At 35.3% G+C, this 18589-nt stretch overlaps 2 protein-coding genes across 4 annotated transcripts in view; one reads left to right on the top strand and one right to left on the bottom strand.

Moving 5' to 3' along the window:
• Positions 1–18589, bottom strand: part of EXOC6B (exocyst complex component 6B) — a 624123-nt gene that overhangs the window by 398075 nt on the left and 207459 nt on the right. The window lies entirely within an intron of this gene.
• LOC123925792 (transcription factor BTF3-like) lies at positions 3626–4378 on the top strand. The gene has a single exon (XM_045979320.1). It carries the CDS (start codon positions 3631–3633, stop codon positions 4114–4116), a length of 486 nt encoding a protein of 161 aa, XP_045835276.1. The 5' UTR covers positions 3626–3630; the 3' UTR covers positions 4117–4378.

The following is an 18589-nucleotide window of genomic DNA, read 5'->3' as shown; positions in this document are numbered from 1 at the left end:
ACTTTCTCTCTCTAAAATAAATAAAATCTTTAAGATAATTAAGTAATTAAGTACAAAGTCACAGTTAGATTGGAAAAGTAAAGGGATGGAGAAAGCTCTACCAGGCTAACACTAATCCAAAGAAAGATGGACTAACCACATCCTTTTCCAACAAATTTCAGATAAGTCAGAACAAAGAAAATTACCAGGAATAAAAGGTATATATATTACATAATTATATTATTTCCTAAACCTGATAAAGAACATCTATGAAAGAAATCTATAGCACATACTTAATCTTGAGAAACTAAATGCTTTCCTCCTAAGATCAGGAAGAGGGCAAAGATATCCCCTCCATCACTCCAATTCAACATCCAAATGGACGTCCTAGCGAAAACAATATGGCAAAAAAAAGTAAATTAGATGTCTACAAATTGGGAATGAAGAAATAAAACTGTCTTTGTTTGAAGATGACATGATTGTCTATGTAGAAATTTCAAAAAAATCAACTTTAAAAAGCTCCTAGAACTATTAAGTGATTAGAGAAAGATTGCAGGATGAATGGGGAATATAGAAAAGTCAATGATTCACTAAATTCTTTCAAGAAACAATTAAATTAGAAAATTAAAATATAATGCTACTTACATTAGCACCCAAAAGAAATACTTAGGTAAAAATCTATCAAAATATGCATAAAACCTATAGGAAGATTAACTACAAAATTAAAGAAATCAAAGAAGATCTAAATAAATGGAGAAAAATCTCATATCCATTGATAACAAGACTCAATATTGTTAAGGTATCAGTTCTTCCCAATTTGATCTATAGATTCAACCCAATAGCAATAAAATTTCAGCAAGTTACTTTGTAGTTATCAATAGCTAATTTTATATGAAAAACGAAAGACACAGAATTGTCAACATAACACCGCCGGCAAAAAAGACCAGAGAACTAACAGCTTCCAACTTCAAGACTTAGTATAAAGCTATAGTCATCAAGACAGTGTGATATTGGCAAAAACAAAATAAAAAACAAACAAACAAAAACAAAACAACCTGAGGGTTTTGAAGGGTCAGGGGTGGGAGGTTGGGGGAACAGGTGGTGGGTGATGGGGAGGGCACGTTTTGCATGGAGCACTGGGTGTTGTGCAAAAAGAATGAATACTGTTACGCTGAAAAAATAAATAAAATGGAAAAAAAAAACTGAAAAAAAAAAAAAAAAACAAAACCACAAGAACAAAGAGCAAATAGATCAATGGGAACAGAATTGAGAGTACATAAATAGACTCAAACAAATACAGTCATCTGATCTTTGACAATAAAACAAAGACAATTCGGTGGAAAAGGAATAGTCATCTCAACTAATGATCTTAGAACTGGACATTTACATGCAATAAAATGAATGTAGACACAAATCTTAATACCACTCACAAAAATAATTAATTCAAATGGATCATAGACCTAAATATAAATGCAAAAATGTAAAACTACCAGAAAAGAATATTAGAGAAAAACCAGGTGACCTTGGGTTTGGTGAAGACATTTTAGCTAACCATTTGAAATGCATGCCCCATGAAAGAAAAACTGATAAGTTAGAGTTCATTAAAGCTAAGAAACACCTTTTCTGTGAAAGACACTATTAGAAGAATAAAAAGAACACACAAACTGTGATAAAAATCTTTACAGAATGCCTATCTGATCAAAGAACTGGCATCCAAAATATATAAAGGACTCTCAAAACACAAACAACCCAATCAAAAAATGAGCAAAAATTCTGAATAGACACCTCACCAAAGGAGATGTACAGGTGGCAAATAAGCGTATGAAAAGATGCTGAACATCATCTGTTATTAGAAAATTGCTAATTAAAAACAACAAGAAGATACCACTATTATGGCTAAAACTTAAAAAAAAAAATTGACAGTACCAAGTGCTGGTGAGAATGTGGAGCAACAGGAACTCTCATTTACTGCTGGAGGCAATGCAAAATGATACAGCCACTTTGGAGGGCACTTCAGTGGTTTCTTTAAAAAGCTAAATATAGTCTTATCGCCTGAGCCATCAACTGCACTCTTAGGTATTTACCCAAAAACATTCAGAATTTATGTGCATACAAATGTTTATAGCAGCTACATTCATAATTGCCAAAAGTTGGAAGCTACCAAGATGTCCCTCAATAGGAGAATGGAAAACAAACTATGGTACATCCATATAATGGAATATTCTTCTAAAAATCAAGAGAAATGGGCTACCATGCCATAAAAAGACACAGAGGAAACTTAAATGCATACCACTAAGTGAAAAAAAAACCCATTCTGGAAGGCTATACACTATACAAATCTAATCATATGACATTTTGGAAAAAGCTACTGAGCTTTTGGAAAAAGGCTACTGAGCAATGAAAAGATCACTGGTTGTCAGAGGTTTGAGGGTGGGGGAAGGAGTAAATAAAGAGTTGTGAAGAACAGAGGATTTTTAACATGGTGAAACTATTCTGTATGACATTTCAATGATGAATATATGACATTATGTATTTCAACATAAAGAATAAATCCTAGTGTAAATTATGAACTTGGGTTAACAATATATTATGTTGTCACAATATAAAAATAATAATATGTCGTCATAAGCAGCAGCATTTCCTTTTTTCTCATAGCTAAATATTTCATTATATATAGTTATAAAGCTACCAATACAGACACACACACACACACACACCCCTCCCACTTCATCTTTATCCATTCATTCATTGACAGACACTTAGCTTGTTTTCTACCTTGGTTATTGTAAATGATGCTGCAATAAACACAGGAGAAAATATCTGAGAAATCTTGCCATTTTCGACAGCATGGATGGACCGAAGACATTGTGCTAAACAAGTTAAGTTAGGCAGAGAAAGACAAATACAATACAATTCCAGTTATAAGTGGAATCTATAAAAGCCAAATTCATAACAACAGAGGGTAGAATGGTGGTTACTAGGGGCTAGGGAGTGGAATAACCTGGGAGATGTTAAGAGCTCAAATCTGCAACTAGTCACTAAATAAGCTCTAGAGTAATTAGCCACAAAAATACTGTATTATAAACATCACAGCTGCCAAGACTAAATGTTTTAACCACAAAAAAGAAATAATTATGTGACATGATAGAGGTGTTAGCTATCACATAGTGGTAATCATACTGCTGTATAAAAATATATCAAATCAATACAGCTTAAATATACAGCTTAAACTTATACAATGTTATATGTCAATTATATCTCAATTTTTAAAAATAATATCAATATTGGTTTATCAACTGTAACAACTATACCCCAATATGCAAGATAATAATAAGGAAAACTGCTAGAAAGAAAAAAGCATATAGGACCTCTCTGCTCTATTTTTCTTTTTTTTTTTTTTAATCATGTCACCATGCAGTACATCACTAGTTTTTGATGTAGCGTTGCATGATTCATTGTTTGTGTATAACACCCAGTCTTCCCTGTAATGTGTGCTTTCTTTGACCTAAAACTTTCCTAAAAAATACAGTCTGTTGCTCTAGGTGCCATCTTGCATGCCCGCATGTGTGCACCTAATCTCAGCTGGTCCGCTCGAGACCCCCTGAGCGCCAACCCTAGTCCCCCGCGCAGTCCCATTTCTGCTCCAACAAGATGAAAGAAACTATCATGAACCAGGAGAAACTCGCCAAACTGCAAGCACAAGTGTGCATTGGTGGGAAAGGAACTGCTCACCAAAAGAAGGTGGTTCATAGAACAGCTACAGCAGATGATAAAAAACTTCAGTTCACCTTAAAGAGGTTAGGGGTAAACAATATCTCTGGTATTGAAGAAGTGAATATGTTCACAAACCAAGGAACAGTGATCCACTTTAACAACCCCAAAGTTCAGGCATCGCTGGCAGCGAACACTTTCACCATTCCAGGCCATGCTGAGACAAAGCAGCTGACAGAAATGCTACCCAGTATCTTAAACCAACGTGGTGCAGACAGTCTGACTAGTTTAGGAAGACTGGCTGAAGCTCTGCCCAAACAATCTGTGGATGGAAAAGCACCACTTGCTACCGGAGAGGAGGATGATGATGAAGTTCCAGATCTTGTGGGGAATTTTGATGAAGCTTCCAAGAATGAAGCAAACTGAACTGAGTCAACTTCTGAAGAAGATAAAACTTGAAGAAGTTACTAGGAGCTGCTATTTTATATTATGACTGCTTTTTAAAATTTTGTTCATGGATCTGATAAAATCTAGATCTCTAATATTTTTAAGCCCAAGCCCCTTGGACACTGCAGCTCTTTTCAGTTTTTGCTTATACACAATTCATTCTTTGCAGCTAATTAAGCTGAAGAAGCCTGGGAATAAAGTTTGAAACAAGATTAATAAAGTTCTCTGCCTAGGAAAAAAAGAATACGGTCTGTTAATTTAGGGGGGAAAAAAGGCTAAGAAGACATTTTAAAATAATAAGTATTAGGGAGACAGATTCATATATTTTAAAAAACCTCCCTAAGTAAAAATTGCATTTTAAGAACCATCTTGAAAACTCTACTTGAAGTTAGAAATGCAACTAATCTTGATTCAAAATAAATTACTCATGGCTACAGAAGTTAACTATGAAGGGATCAGAACATTGATTATTTTAAAATTAGTTCAAAATAACTTATCACACATTGATAAGACAACAGGAAACCTCTATACTTAGAAGCTTTATATTGAATAAAAATTATCACATATAAAAAAACTTCATTTTATAGAAAAAAAGAGCAGGATTTATCCAAAGGAAATGAAAACAGGATATCAAAAAGATATATATACTCCTATGTTTACTGCAGCATTATTTTAATTATAATCATAACCAGATCTCACCCCTCACCCCCACACAACAAAAGATAAGAATAGAAGAGATGAAAAAAAAAGGGATGTAAGAGCATTAATTTTTATCCTTCATTAGGAGAATCACCAGAGGTTCAATAAAAGGTAAGAATCCAAAGACAGGTTGAAGGCATACTGTGAATGCCAGGGTAAGTTCCCACAGCACTGAGTACACAGCTCTATTAAAGCATCTATCACCTAATATCATAACTAGGCCTAATCTCTTTACTAGACTGAAATATACCTAAACTCTTAGGACAGAGAGGCTGGAGCTGGCTGATCTTTGTAATAAGCACATACTAAGTCTCAGTAAATACCGAATTGAACTAAAAAACTTCAACTATATGCCCACAAAAGCATTAAAAAGAACTATAAAGCTAACATTCCATTCAAGAGGGCAGTATGGCTAAAAGAATAGTTACTTTCTTTTTCATTCTTTAAATAGTATTATAAAGTACAAGACCAAGTTTGTGAGCGGAAGAAAAAGAGCCAAACAAGGCACTGAAAACATAAGTAAGAGAGGAAATCACTTAAAGCAGCATTTTAGAAAAATTAGGAAGAATCAGGATCAAAAAAGCCTTGTATTAAGGAAGCCAAATAATTCTTTCCCTGAAATAGAAAAGGGAGGGTGAATGGCCCAGGGGAAATTTGAAATAGAAAAAAAAAGGAATTTGAGAGAATTATCCTAATGGCCTAGATCTCTACCTAATGATCTTCCTTTTCTAGGTAAAAGGTCATTCGCTCAAATATAGAACAGAAGTAAAGTTGTGGAATTGAGTGACATGAGAAAAGTTCAAAACAATCACCCTTTAAAAAAAACCCAGAACTTATGAGATAATTATAATTATTTATAAGTAGCCATGAATGTCTAGGTAAGTTCAGGTAGCATGATTATAGTGGAGAAAATCTGGATAATTATATTACTTTTCCCGGAAACGCATTCTCAGTATCACAATTTTTTTCTAGTTCTGGATTTTACTGCCTAAGTCTCTTGCTGGTTCAGCAAAACCAGGACACTTTATGTGAGAAACAGAACAACAATGAACATTGTGGTTAACGGTTAATAGAACATTCACCAACATGAGAACGGACCAACCATGTTGACAGCTCACATGCCTAACTATTAATTAAAATCTTATCAAATACCTTGTTACATCAGAACCCATTTGCCCTAACAGACTGCTTATATAGTACAGCAATATGATATGAACTTTAATTCCCACTAACACTTAGTAACTTCATGCCAAATGTGTCTTTGATTATGAATACCATACACAATTCCTACACAGACCATTGACTTCTGCTAACATATCCAAGACATACAAACAGAAATGAACCCCAGATTCAAAAGAAGCAGTCTAAGACTGAACAGCAGCCTTAGATCAAAATTAAGCATTCTTCCTCCTCACTCAATATCCTTGGATCTGGATTAAATTAATCAGAGCCATCAATGTATGAAAATGACAGCTTGTGGGAGATGGTGACACACAATTTTTGTGAGACCAAAGATCTGGCTTTAACCTGAGTCTTTGACCAAAAAAAAAGAGGAGGAAGAGAAGGAGGAAGAAGGAAAATAGTCAGGGTTAACTTGTGTAAGGACAGATGGATTTTTTTAAAGCACTTTCTTTTCCACCAGGGAATATCAATAGCCTTTTAAGCAGTCTCGCATTTAAATGTGTGTTCTGACAGTCATGTCAGAGCCTGGGTAAAAAGCCTTTTCATGGAAATCATTAAAACGAAAAGATCCAGACAAGAGGCCTGTTTTTTTCCAGGGAGAGAGGGTAAAACAGAATAATGCCTTTTTTTTTTTTTTAAATGGTAGTACCTTAAGCACTGATGGGATAGATGAAACACCTTCCTTCCCCTCCTATCCTTACCCTATCCCCCCACCCAGCACCTGAAAAATTTTACCTGCTGTTTTCTAGAACATTCTATTATAAATAGTCAAGGAACCTTGGGGGTAGGGTTAGCAGTGGGGAGGAAAAAGAAGAAAAAACCTATAAGCACACCTCAGCCTGAGATTCAAAGCAGAAGGGAATAGAGCCATCCCAGAAGTATTCCAAGGGAGCTGACCCTCCTGGGTCCTATGTTCCCCATGTGTAACTCACAAAGTCTCACAGCTCTCAACTTTAAAGTGCTGAATCATTTCAGCAAGTAATGTGTACCTATCTGCTGGTGAGAAATAACAGTCATTCCTCACTTCAACCATCATTTCCTTGCTTCCCACTGGTAAGTGTTCTGCTGCCCACTGTCAAGCACTCTAGCAATGCTGACCAACTCTCCCCAGGAAAACCTGAGGTTGAGCCAGCCAGCCATGAAGGTCACTTCATATCTTGGCTCAAACACCAGCCCTCTGCAAAAGATGTTTTTTGTTCCTGAAAGACCACAGTGATACTGGTATTTCCCTGACCCAAGTGAACAACTTTTTAAGGACTTCCCCCACCCATCACATTTTTTCCCTTATGGTCCTGGAGTTTGGGGGGAGGGGACCTTACCCCTTAATATCAAGACTAGATCTTGATTTTTTAGAATGTTTTTTCATTTATATGTTCCATCAAAGTAGTTTCTGAACAATTGTGTACTGTGCCAGAAAAAAAAAATCATCTTAGATTTATTAGTCCCTGGTCACTTGATGCTGATGGAAGTTTCTGTCACAGCAATCTTCTTGAGTCCCCAAATGATTTAGTGGCTCTAACCACCTTAGGAAGGAGAATAACACAAAACCCAAAGTCAGTATTATTGAAGTAAATCTCAAAGATGCATGAGAGATTTCCCCCTGAGACTTGGTGTTATTCACAGTCTTAAACCAAATAGGAAAAAAAAAAAAAATCTGTGAACTAAATCTGGTTTCAGGGCCTTCAAAAATACTTTTAAATTTTCACTTTACCCTTGAAATGAGGAAAGCTTTCTAATTTTTTGAGTTTAAAAAAATAATTATACAAAGGAATCCTATAATAACAATAAAAATGTTTGTGTGTTCTTTATGCACCCAGTACTATCCTAGGCACATAATCTGAATAATTTTATTTGAATCACAAACAACTCTACAATGTAACTTTTGTTATTCCCACTCTAGAGAAGGGGAACCTAAAGTTTAGAGGGGGACTGTAAGGGACCACGGTTGGTCATAAACCCCAGAGAGTGGTAGAACCAAGATGTGTAGGCAAAATTAACGATAGTGGTGGTACCATTCATCATTTCAAGTATATTCTTATGTGCCTAATAATGACATTTCTCTTACTGATCATATCATACTACCTATTATATTTAAATTATTTAGTTCCAATTCTGGCCTATATTATACCAAATAGTAAGAGACATTATTAAAACATTCCTGCCCCCCCAAAAAAAAAGTCTTTCTCAACAATAAAGTTTTCTGTAGTTTTCAGACTTTCTACAAATTATTTCTTCAGAATCACTCATGCATTTACTCAGTTTCCAAACCACTGACAACTAAACAACATAAGGAAATAGTGGTAGCCCTGTGTATTTGATTATTCCATGGTATGTGTACAAAAATACCAGCAACTCTTACACACTTGAGAAGTTCATAAATCTGAAAATCTGAACACAAAATGCTACAAGGATACAGTTAAGACTCTCCAGGGGCGCCTGGGTGGCTCAGTCCCTTAAGCATCTGACTTCACCTCAGGTCATGATCGAGCCCCAGGTCCTGGGATGAAGCCCCACGTTGGGCCTTGGGCTCTGTGCTCAGTGAGAAGCTTTCCCTTTACCCCACCCCCCGCACTCACTCTCTCTTGCTCTTGTTCTCTCTCAAATAAATAAATGAAATCTTTAAAAAAAAAAAAAAGGATTGTCCAACGCACAGAAGAGGAATACTAAAACCCTAGCAGGAGAAGGCATGCTGATCTGTTGACTGGGTGAGGGGAAACCTGGGGGAGAGCTTCACAACTCCCAGTCCCAGCTTTCCCCATTCTTGCCTTGATTTTATAACTCTCCTCTCAGACCAGAGGAAGAGCATTTCGTAAGTTTTTACTACAGTTCTCACCATATCACATTAACTTGTAAAGAAAATGCTTTCTTTGCATTTTAAGTCCATGAAATGCCTGCAATTAAGAAATCTTTATTCTTTTAGTTGTTGTTGTTCAATGGCAAAGGACCACTTCCGTGGCATTTCACGAAAGATCAGACTAGCACACGTACATTAAAGCCTAATTCATAAACTAATCTGTTCCAGCCAAACAACTCTTAGGAAGCTTTATTTATATGTCCTCAAAATCCCTTTACGCCTAGTTCCTTCGTTTAGTCCTCAGAAAAGATGAAACCACAGTTAAAGAAAATATTATTGTAACAAAAAATGCACTGTAATTGAATTAGTTTTATAGTTGTGTAACTATCTTTTACCTCAACCCAATATCAGTAAAGATAATAATCCTGCTATTTATGACATATCATAGAATATGTAAATAATAACTCGGGACCTATTCCCCTTATACAGGACTTGAGATGAAAATGAAAAATACAAAGCTGTATTTACCAGACATGTAATGCCCTCTACAGGCCATCAGTGGAATGAATCAGAAAGGGAACTAAATAAAGATTTCTGCAACAGGTTCATTTATTAGGCATTAATAAGACTTTATTTTCTAGATAGGCCAATAATAACTGCTCTCATTTTCAACCTAAATAAATTTCAAACAAATATTCCACATGCTTTCAACTCTTTAAACGAAATATTACACAAGTCCAATTACATCATTTACCAAGCTTACCTAAATTCAATCTTATAAAGATAAAATGATTTATATATCTACCACTATATATATATATATATATATATGCCATAAATAAATAAACACACACACACTACTGGACAGGCTTATGGAGTTAACATTAAAAATCTGTTCCATATTAGTGAAAACTTCTATCAATCCCCTTTCTATAAGAAAAGAGATAATAATGAGGATTACTTAATCGTACAGAAATATAAAAACACTCCACTCACATTCTTTCTAACCTAATGTTATCAAGATTCACTCTAATCTAATTCTAATGTCAAACTTAACAAAACCACCCTCATGGCTAAAGCATATAACACAACAAACAAGAAATCTATTTAAGTGAAATCATTTCTCATGGCATTTAAAATATTGACATTCTTAGAACAGCAATAAGGAAAAAGAGTGAGCACACACTGTAACACCAAAAAAAAAAAATCTATTTCCCAAAGAGGGTTAAATTTTGCACTAAACCTAACTCTAAATCTCAAGTTCTTTCCCCAAATACTTAGGACAATCTTGTATCTCATAGCTTACTAAAGATAAAAACTATACCTACTTAATTTTTTAAAATCATCTAAGTTTCAGAAATTCTCTTTCTCTCTCAAGAAATAGTATTTTTACAAATACCACATAATGCTCAATCCAAGTCTTTAGGTAAATGTTTGGAAAAATGTATGTTCCATTCTATAGTCCAGATAATCAGACACTCCTTGATCTATAAATAGGGAAAATCGGTCCTACATTTTAAAGAGCTTTACACGATAAGTGGGCAATTTAAAACTGATTAAAAAACATGATGAATTAAAAACATGATAAATTCTTCTAAGTTTAGAAAAAATGTATGTAAATATCTTTTCAAAGATTCTGGGAAACACAGAATCAATCGAATGTCCATGTGTTAGTATCACTTATGTGTGTATATACATAATCTAAAAACAAAGAAAGTCAAACTCACAGAAACGGAGAGTTGAAAAGTAGTTGTCAGAGGCTAGAGGCAGGGGATGGGGGAAATTGGGAGAGGTTCTTAAAAAGGAACAAAATTGGGGCGCCTGGGTGGCTTAGTCAGTTATGGGTCTGCCTTCAGTTCAGGTCATGGTCCCAAGGTCCTGGGATTGAGCCCCAAGTCCGGCTCCCTGCTCAGTGGGGAGCCTACTTCTCCCTCTTCCTCTGCCCTCCCGCCAGCTCTTATGAATGTGCATGCTCTCTATCTCAAATAAATACATAAAATCTTAAAAAAAAAAAAAAGGTACAAACTTTCATTTATAAGAAGAATAAAGTTTGAGGGTCTAATGTATAACATGGTGATTACATTTGATAACACTGTATTGTATATCTAAAATTTGCTTTAAAATAGAACTTAAATATTCTCAACAATAAAAGCGTAAACATGTGAGGTGATGGATATGGTCATTAACTCAATGGGGGAAATCCTTTCACAAAGTATACATACATCAAATCATCACATTGTATACTTTAAATAGCTTACACTTTTATTTATCAATAAAAGGTTGAAAATGCCCATTGTAAAGAAAGGAGGGATATATGTATTTAATACACAAAGAGCTAACACAGGAGAACTTGAATATTTTATAGTATTCAATGTGATAACCTAAGAAAATATGGGTACAATACCCTAAGACTGCTAACCTACTAGCTAACAGGTCACACCTAACACTGGTAGAAGTTTCAAAGACACCAGATAGAACTTCAGCAAGTAGTGGGTGGCCAGAAGCCTAGGACTAAAATTTTGAAGAGTCATTATAAAAGTGTGGCAAAATTGCAAGAAAAAGATCCCAATTCAAAGTAAACAAAAGACACTAGGGAAATTATCAGACATGAGTCAAAACATGTGGAATATCTTGTTTGAAGGAATGAGAGTGCCATATAAATTCAGCCAATATGAAAGGTCATCTTCAAAAATAAGTTTATATGAACTAAACAGTGCTATATAGACCATAAAGCACAGTGCTAAATAAACGAAAACAGAATACAATATACAAGATTCTAACAATTCTATCCCTGAACTCTTAGCTTTATGGATCTCAGAATGGAACATTAATATTAATACATAAAGACCTGAAGCTTTAAGGAACTTTAAAAACTCTTAAGAACTAAATAAGGTACTCAGTACTATCACAAAGAAGATATTAAAGGGATGCAGGTATAAAAAGCAGAGAATAAGGAACAAACAATAAAGCTTAGCAAGATTTCCAGATACTAAAGATAATTAAATTCCAAAGTTTCTTGTAAGGAGTCAAAAATCACTGATCTTGGAAATCACTGAGTAATTTATTAACTGAAAGACTTTGTATGCCTTAGATTTAATGGTCATCAGTAACCTAATCTTCCTATATCCAACCTTTTCCCTCCTGCTGCCCAAGATAGTCACATAGGCACACAAGCATTACTGAACCAAAGATTCTTTATAATTTCTTTTATTGCATGCACACATACACATACACACACATAGAGTAGCCATGAGATTTCAATCTACTTTCCCTTCATGCTAATGTTTCAGCAATGAATGTCGAAGCTGAAAGAAACTTTTTAAAACTAAATGCAAAGAAGAAAAAGGAGATTCAATTCTAATTATACTGTAGAAAACCATAATAGGTCATTGCTTTCACCGTACCAATGAAAATACATACCAAAAAGTAAATATATCTCTCTTCTTTAAAAACACACAATAGATATGGACGGAACAAAAGTCTAAATGAACAGGGGCATCTGGGTGGCTCGGTCAGTTAAGCATCTGCCTTTGGCTCGGATCATGATCCCAAGGTCTTGGGATTGAGTCCTACATGAGGCTTCCTGCTCAGTGGGGAAGAATCTGTTTTTCCTTCCTCCTGCTTGTGTACTCACACTTGCTCTCTCTCTCTCTCTCTCTTTCTCTCCCCCCCCCCTCTCAAACTCTCCCTCTCAAGTAAATAAATAAAATCTTAATTTTATTTCTTGTTTGATACAGAGAGAGAGGAAATAAACCCTTCTTAAGGTTAGCAGATAATGACATCCACTATTCTCATGGGGGACAGCTGTCAAGTCTGGGTCACAGGAGAGTAAAGGAATAATCCTACCATAGATTTTTTTTTTTTTAACTGTTGGAACAAATAAAATTCAGTCAAATTTTTAATACAGACACTTGGGCTGATATGGAGGATTGAAATCTAGAGATGTCCATACACACAATTAGTTACTCCTACTTTCCAATTACCACTTCATTGTCTACCTCCACTCACAGGTCTATAACCAAGTAAGCAACATGTGGGAAGGCAGAAATGGTATTGGAAAGTATAGGGAAATCTGCAGCCTTAAGTGCTCTGATCTCAAAGCCCTGCTGGAAGAGCAAAGGAATCAAAAATTGAGACATGGAAAGAAGTAAAAAAATGTAACTTGTAATCAGGAGAAGTTAACAGCAATAGAAGTAGACCCACAGACGACCTACTTGTCCAAATTAGCAGACAAAAAATTTTAAATATCTACTATAAATATGTAAAGAATTTATAAAACTGGAAGAAAGGTGAGAGAATGTGTAAACCCTATCAGCAGAGAAACAAAAACTCAAAAAATAATCAAATAGACATTCCAGTACTGAAAACTACAATATCTGAAATGAGGGATTTATTGGATGTTCTTAGAAGCAGACTGAATAAACCAGAGGAAAGCATTAATGAAATCAAATAAACTATGAAAGAAAAAAAAAAAAAGGACCAGAGATCAATGAGTCAATATCTAACAATATGACAGATGTATAACTGAATTCTCAGAAGGAAAAGAGGCACAATATGGGGAGGAAAGTATTCAAAGAGATACTGAATAAGAATTTCCCCAAGATTAATGAAAGATTTTAAACCAGAGACCAAGAAGCTCAGTATACTCCAAGAAGGCTAAAAACTGATACACATGCATCCCCAAAACCCTCACCTGTACACTGCACAATTCAGCAATAAAAAAATATATTAAGAGCAGCTAGAAAAATGACATGTATTACGTTCAGGTAAAGAACAATTAGAATACAATGGATCTCTCTTATCAGAAAAATGGAAGCAGAAGACAATGGAATGACATGCTTAAAGTGCCGAAGAAAAAATAAGCTAACCTAGAATTACAAGAATGAAACAAATTACTATATTTACTAAATAATAAATACAAAGATTATGGGTATCATAAAAGTCCAAAGAATGTTAAATGAGAACACAGAACAAAACAGTGTGCATAATCTCTTATAGTTATGTAAAAACATGGAATATAAAATATGGATTAGAAAGGATAGTAAAATCTGAAATAGGAAGTGTTTTGTCATTTTTTTCATGTTTTGTGATATATTACTTAATATGAAATGATAAAATAAATATGAATCTGGAGATATGAATATATATATCTCTCTAGATTCATATATATGACTCATATATATATGAATATATATAATATCTTGAATCCTAACATTGCAAAACACCAAAAATTGCTAAATAAAACAAAAAATATTCTTTTGATTTTATATTAAAATTAGTATTAAGCCTTCTTTTTTTTTTAAGATTTTATTTATTTATTTGACAGATAGAGATCACAAGCAGGCAGAGAGAGAAGAAGGGAAGCAGGCTCCCTGCCGAGCAGAGAGCCCGATGCGGGGCTCGATCCCAGGACCCTAGGACCATGACCTGAGCCGAAGGCAGAGGCTTTAACCCACTGAGCCACCCAGGCAACCCAGTATTAAGCCTTCTTAAGCTTGCATGTAAGTGAGAAAAATTCTAAAAAGGCCAAGAATGACACCAGCAAGGAGGAAAGATATCTTAATAACCTAAAACATGGATCGGAAAAACTACAGTCAAGAAGCCAAAACCCGCTTACAGTCCTAAGCTAAGAACATTTTTTTAATTTTTAAATGGTTGAAAAGAAAAAAGAAAAATTTTAACAAGTGGAAATTACATGAAATTCAAACGGCAGTGCCAGTAAAGTTTTTCAGTCATGCTCATTCATTTAAGAATTGTCTACAACTGCTTTCATATCACAACAGCAGAACTAAGTAGTTACAACAGAGACTGTATGACCGGTAAAGTCTAAAATATTTTTTATCTCGCCCTTTACAGAAAAAGTTTGCCAACCCCTGGCCTACAACTTCATTTTTAATGAATACACAAGGGGGATAAGAAAAAAAGCCTCTGGCTCATACAGGACAAGGAATTTAAGTGGAGATGCAGTAAAAAGGCAGTAACAACAAAGGGCTAGACACTTAATAAAAACTGAACTAGAGAAATACATATCCACAAAAATCACATGGCATAGATAAAAGCCTGCTTCCACAGATACTCTTCATGGAGAGGGGAGCAGGGCAGGGGGCAGGGAATCAGAAGGTGAGCTTTCCTAAGCATTTGTGGCCACTGAACACCTTGCATATGGGTCTGTGGCTCAAAAAATACCAAGTTGAAATTTAACTTAAATTAGATTCATGGGGGCACCTGGGTAGCTGAGTGGCCTAAAGCCTCCACCTTTGGCTCAGGTCATGATCCGAGGGGTCCTGGGATGGAGCCCCACATCAGGCTCTCTGCTCAGCAGGGAATCTGCTTCCCTTCCTCTCTCTGCCTGCCTCTCTGCCTACTTGTGATCTCTGCCTGTCAAATAAATAAATAAATCTTTAAATAAATAAACAAATAAATAAATTAGATTCATGTAATCAGTGTCCCCCACCTCATAAGCACCTGACTAAAAACTACTACAAATTTTCTCAAACTACTACAAATTTACACAACCCATAAATAAATATTGTTCCAAAGAAACTGAGTTAGCACTAACAACAACAAATCATAACAGCAATTCTATGTCTAATAATAGAAAACTAGCTTACTCAAACCAACATTTCTGCTTAAAACAAGCAAAAATGTTAGCTAAAATACTAAAAATTAAAAAACATCGTCGAAAAAGCACTGAAGTGCTAAATAAGCTACTTATGAAACCACCACAACAAATTCCAGGAGAAAACTTATACCCAAAGAAGTAAGAACACTAGAGCACCAAAGCTAATTGTGAACTGAGGGCATTTGCCAGTTACAATTCCAGAAACTTCAAACTCGGGTTCATTTTGGAAACCTGAAAGAGTGAGGAGACTAGAAGTTAAGGCTCAAGGGATGCCTGGGTGGCTCAGTTGGTTGAGCAGCTGCCTTCAGCTCAGGTCATGATCCCAGGGTCCTGAAATCAAGCCCTGCATCAGGCTCCCTGCTCTGCGGGAGCCTGCTTCTCCCTCTCCCTCTGCCTGCTGCTCTGCCTACTTGTGCTCTCTATCTCTCTGTCAAATAAATAAATAAAATCTTAAAAAAAAAAAAAAAAAAAAGGTAAGGTTCAAGTTCATCCAAGATGAGGAATGTTATAAAGATTTTCTCCAATCTGAAGTTTCAAAGGACTATATGCTAGAGGTAAAGATACATCCTAACTAAATCCTTCCTGGCTCCAACCAGAACAGAGTCCAAGGAAGGTGGCCACAGGAAAGAGCAGGACACAATATTTGTTTTTGAAGGGGAGGGAGAGGAACGAAAATTTAAAAAAAGATGCTGAAGAAACTGTGGTCATAGACAAGGCCTCACAAGTCTTGGAGCCCAAGCCTGGATGGACCACATGAGCCTGGTTTAAGAAAGTTCCTTATTGGCAGTGCTCCAAGGTACCTGACAGAAATAAACAAAATTCATCTTGGGAGAAAGGAACTTTCATCCTAGGCCCCAAGAACACACACATGTGCATGGGCACAAACTCACACACAAATTTTCTCAAAGGCAATAGCCAGGTCAAAGTCAAAGAAAACCAGGCACAAAAGAAAATCAAGATCCATGAATGTGAACTAGCAGGAAAGCACTCCTAAAGACTTCTGGTCTTAGAATTAATAGGCACAGATACTGCAACTCTTCTTACTCTGTTTGAAGAAATAAAACTGTTGAAAATCCCAGAAACAGGAAACTAGTAAGAAAGAAATGGAGAGAGAGAGAGATATTTCAGATTTGGGGAAACAATGGAAACTAGAAAAGAAAAAAACCTGAAATTCAAAATTTCGTGAATATTATTGATAGATGGAACAGAGCAGAAAAAAAGAATTAGTTAAGTGGAAAAAGGTCAGAAGAAATTATACAGAATGAAGCCAGAGAGAAATGAGGAAAACACAGAGCAGGAAATAACAAGCAGTTTAGAGTAAAATTAATCTAATACGCATTTAATTAAAGTTTCAGATAGAAAATGCAGAGACTGAGGCAAGGATGATATTTAAAGGCAGAATGGCTGGGAATTTTCCTCAATTGATTAAAGACACCAATCCACATATTTAAGATGTACAACAAATCCCAGATAGTGTAATTTTTTTTTAAGAAAATCTACATACAAACATAATCACAATGAAACTGCTGAAAACCAAAGACATGGAGAATATTTAAAACCACAAAGGGAAAAGGGGGGATAAATTAAATTAAAAATGGCAGCCAGGCTGACAGCTGACTTAAACCATCAAAAAGAGAAGCTAGAAGACAGTGAAATAACATGTAATGTAGTAAAGAAAAATAACTGCAAGTCCAGAACGACCTACCTACTTTAAGAATAAGGGTGAAATAAAAGAGCAGGGGGGAAGGCAGAGACTGAAAATGTTTGCTACAGACAACTTCTATCAATGGAAAATGTAAAGGACATACTTCAGGCAGAAGGGAAGTCATCTCAAATGGAAAGTCCAAGATTGAGGGAAAGAAGGAATAAAGAGTTAAATGTGGGCAAATATAAACTAACAGTGATTGTATGAAACAACAATACAGTCTAGTAGAATTAAAAAGTGGAGAAAAAAGTCTTGATTAACTTCAGACTTTAGCATGTTAAGGTATTTCCAGGCTAACCACAAAGAACAGGAAGTGTATATGACTTTCAAAAGAGGAAAGGGGGTTTGAGAGATAGGGGATGGCAGATTTTTAAAAATCAATCCAAAAACAGGCAAGAAAATGTAAAAAAGAAACAAAGAAGAGCCAAGAGAGAGAAAGCTCAAATTCAGATGATAGATAAAAATTCAAACACCATCAGTAGTAGATTAAGTGCAGACTGAATGCCCCTATTAATAAACACCATTAGGGATCACACTAGATTGGCTTAAGGGTCTAGCCATATGCTATTTACAAGAGAGACACCTAAAAACTTATTTTCAAAAAAAGTGAAAATTAATATTATACCATGAAAATAGTACTAACAACAAAAAGTTAGTATAATTTTTTAATATACCATAAAGTATCAAGCAAAAGCATTACTAAAGATAAAAATAATCTCGTAAGAGTCAAACACCTAATAACACAGCTTCAGCATAAGTAAAACAAAAAGTACTAGTATGTACAATATAACATGCATATATATAACCATTATATATGTATAATTTTACATGCCAAATCATAATATACTACTTTCAGGTCATCAAACTTACAATTTTTCAATGTCCACCTTCAACTGAACAGTGCAATACATCCTACTGTTTTTCTAGAGCAAGGAAAATAAACAAGCTACAAAGAAATGTAGCAACATAAGTGTTGGGTGTAAAATGCGAGCCCAAGATATGTTACCTTTTTAAAAAAATTTTTAAGATTTTATTTATTTGACAGACATAGAGAGTGTACAAGCAGGCAAAGGGAGAGGGAGAAGCAGGCTCTCTGCTGAGCAGGGAGCCGGATGGGGGGCTCAGTCCCAGGACCCTAGGATTGTGACCTGAGCTGAAGGCAGATGCTTAATGACTGAGCCACCCAGGTGCCCCGTTATGTTACCTTTTTTAGCAGGATCAAAAACAAGGAAAACTAAATAATATGTTACCTTTGGTTACCCACATATCTACCAAAAAAAAAAAAAAAAAAAGTAAATGATGTATACAAAATGTAGTATTATTGATTGTCTCTGATGGAGGAGGAAGTAGGGGTATAACGAAGTAGAGCAACTCAGAGGGCTTCAAAGTTGTTGATACTAACTACCTTAAACTGAAGAGCAGTACAAAGATTTTTATCTTATTTTTATGC

Source organism: Meles meles, chromosome 15, assembly GCF_922984935.1.
Source record: "Meles meles chromosome 15, mMelMel3.1 paternal haplotype, whole genome shotgun sequence".
Classification (NCBI taxonomy): domain Eukaryota; kingdom Metazoa; phylum Chordata; class Mammalia; order Carnivora; family Mustelidae; genus Meles; species Meles meles.
This window is presented reverse-complemented; position numbering and strand designations above follow the sequence as displayed.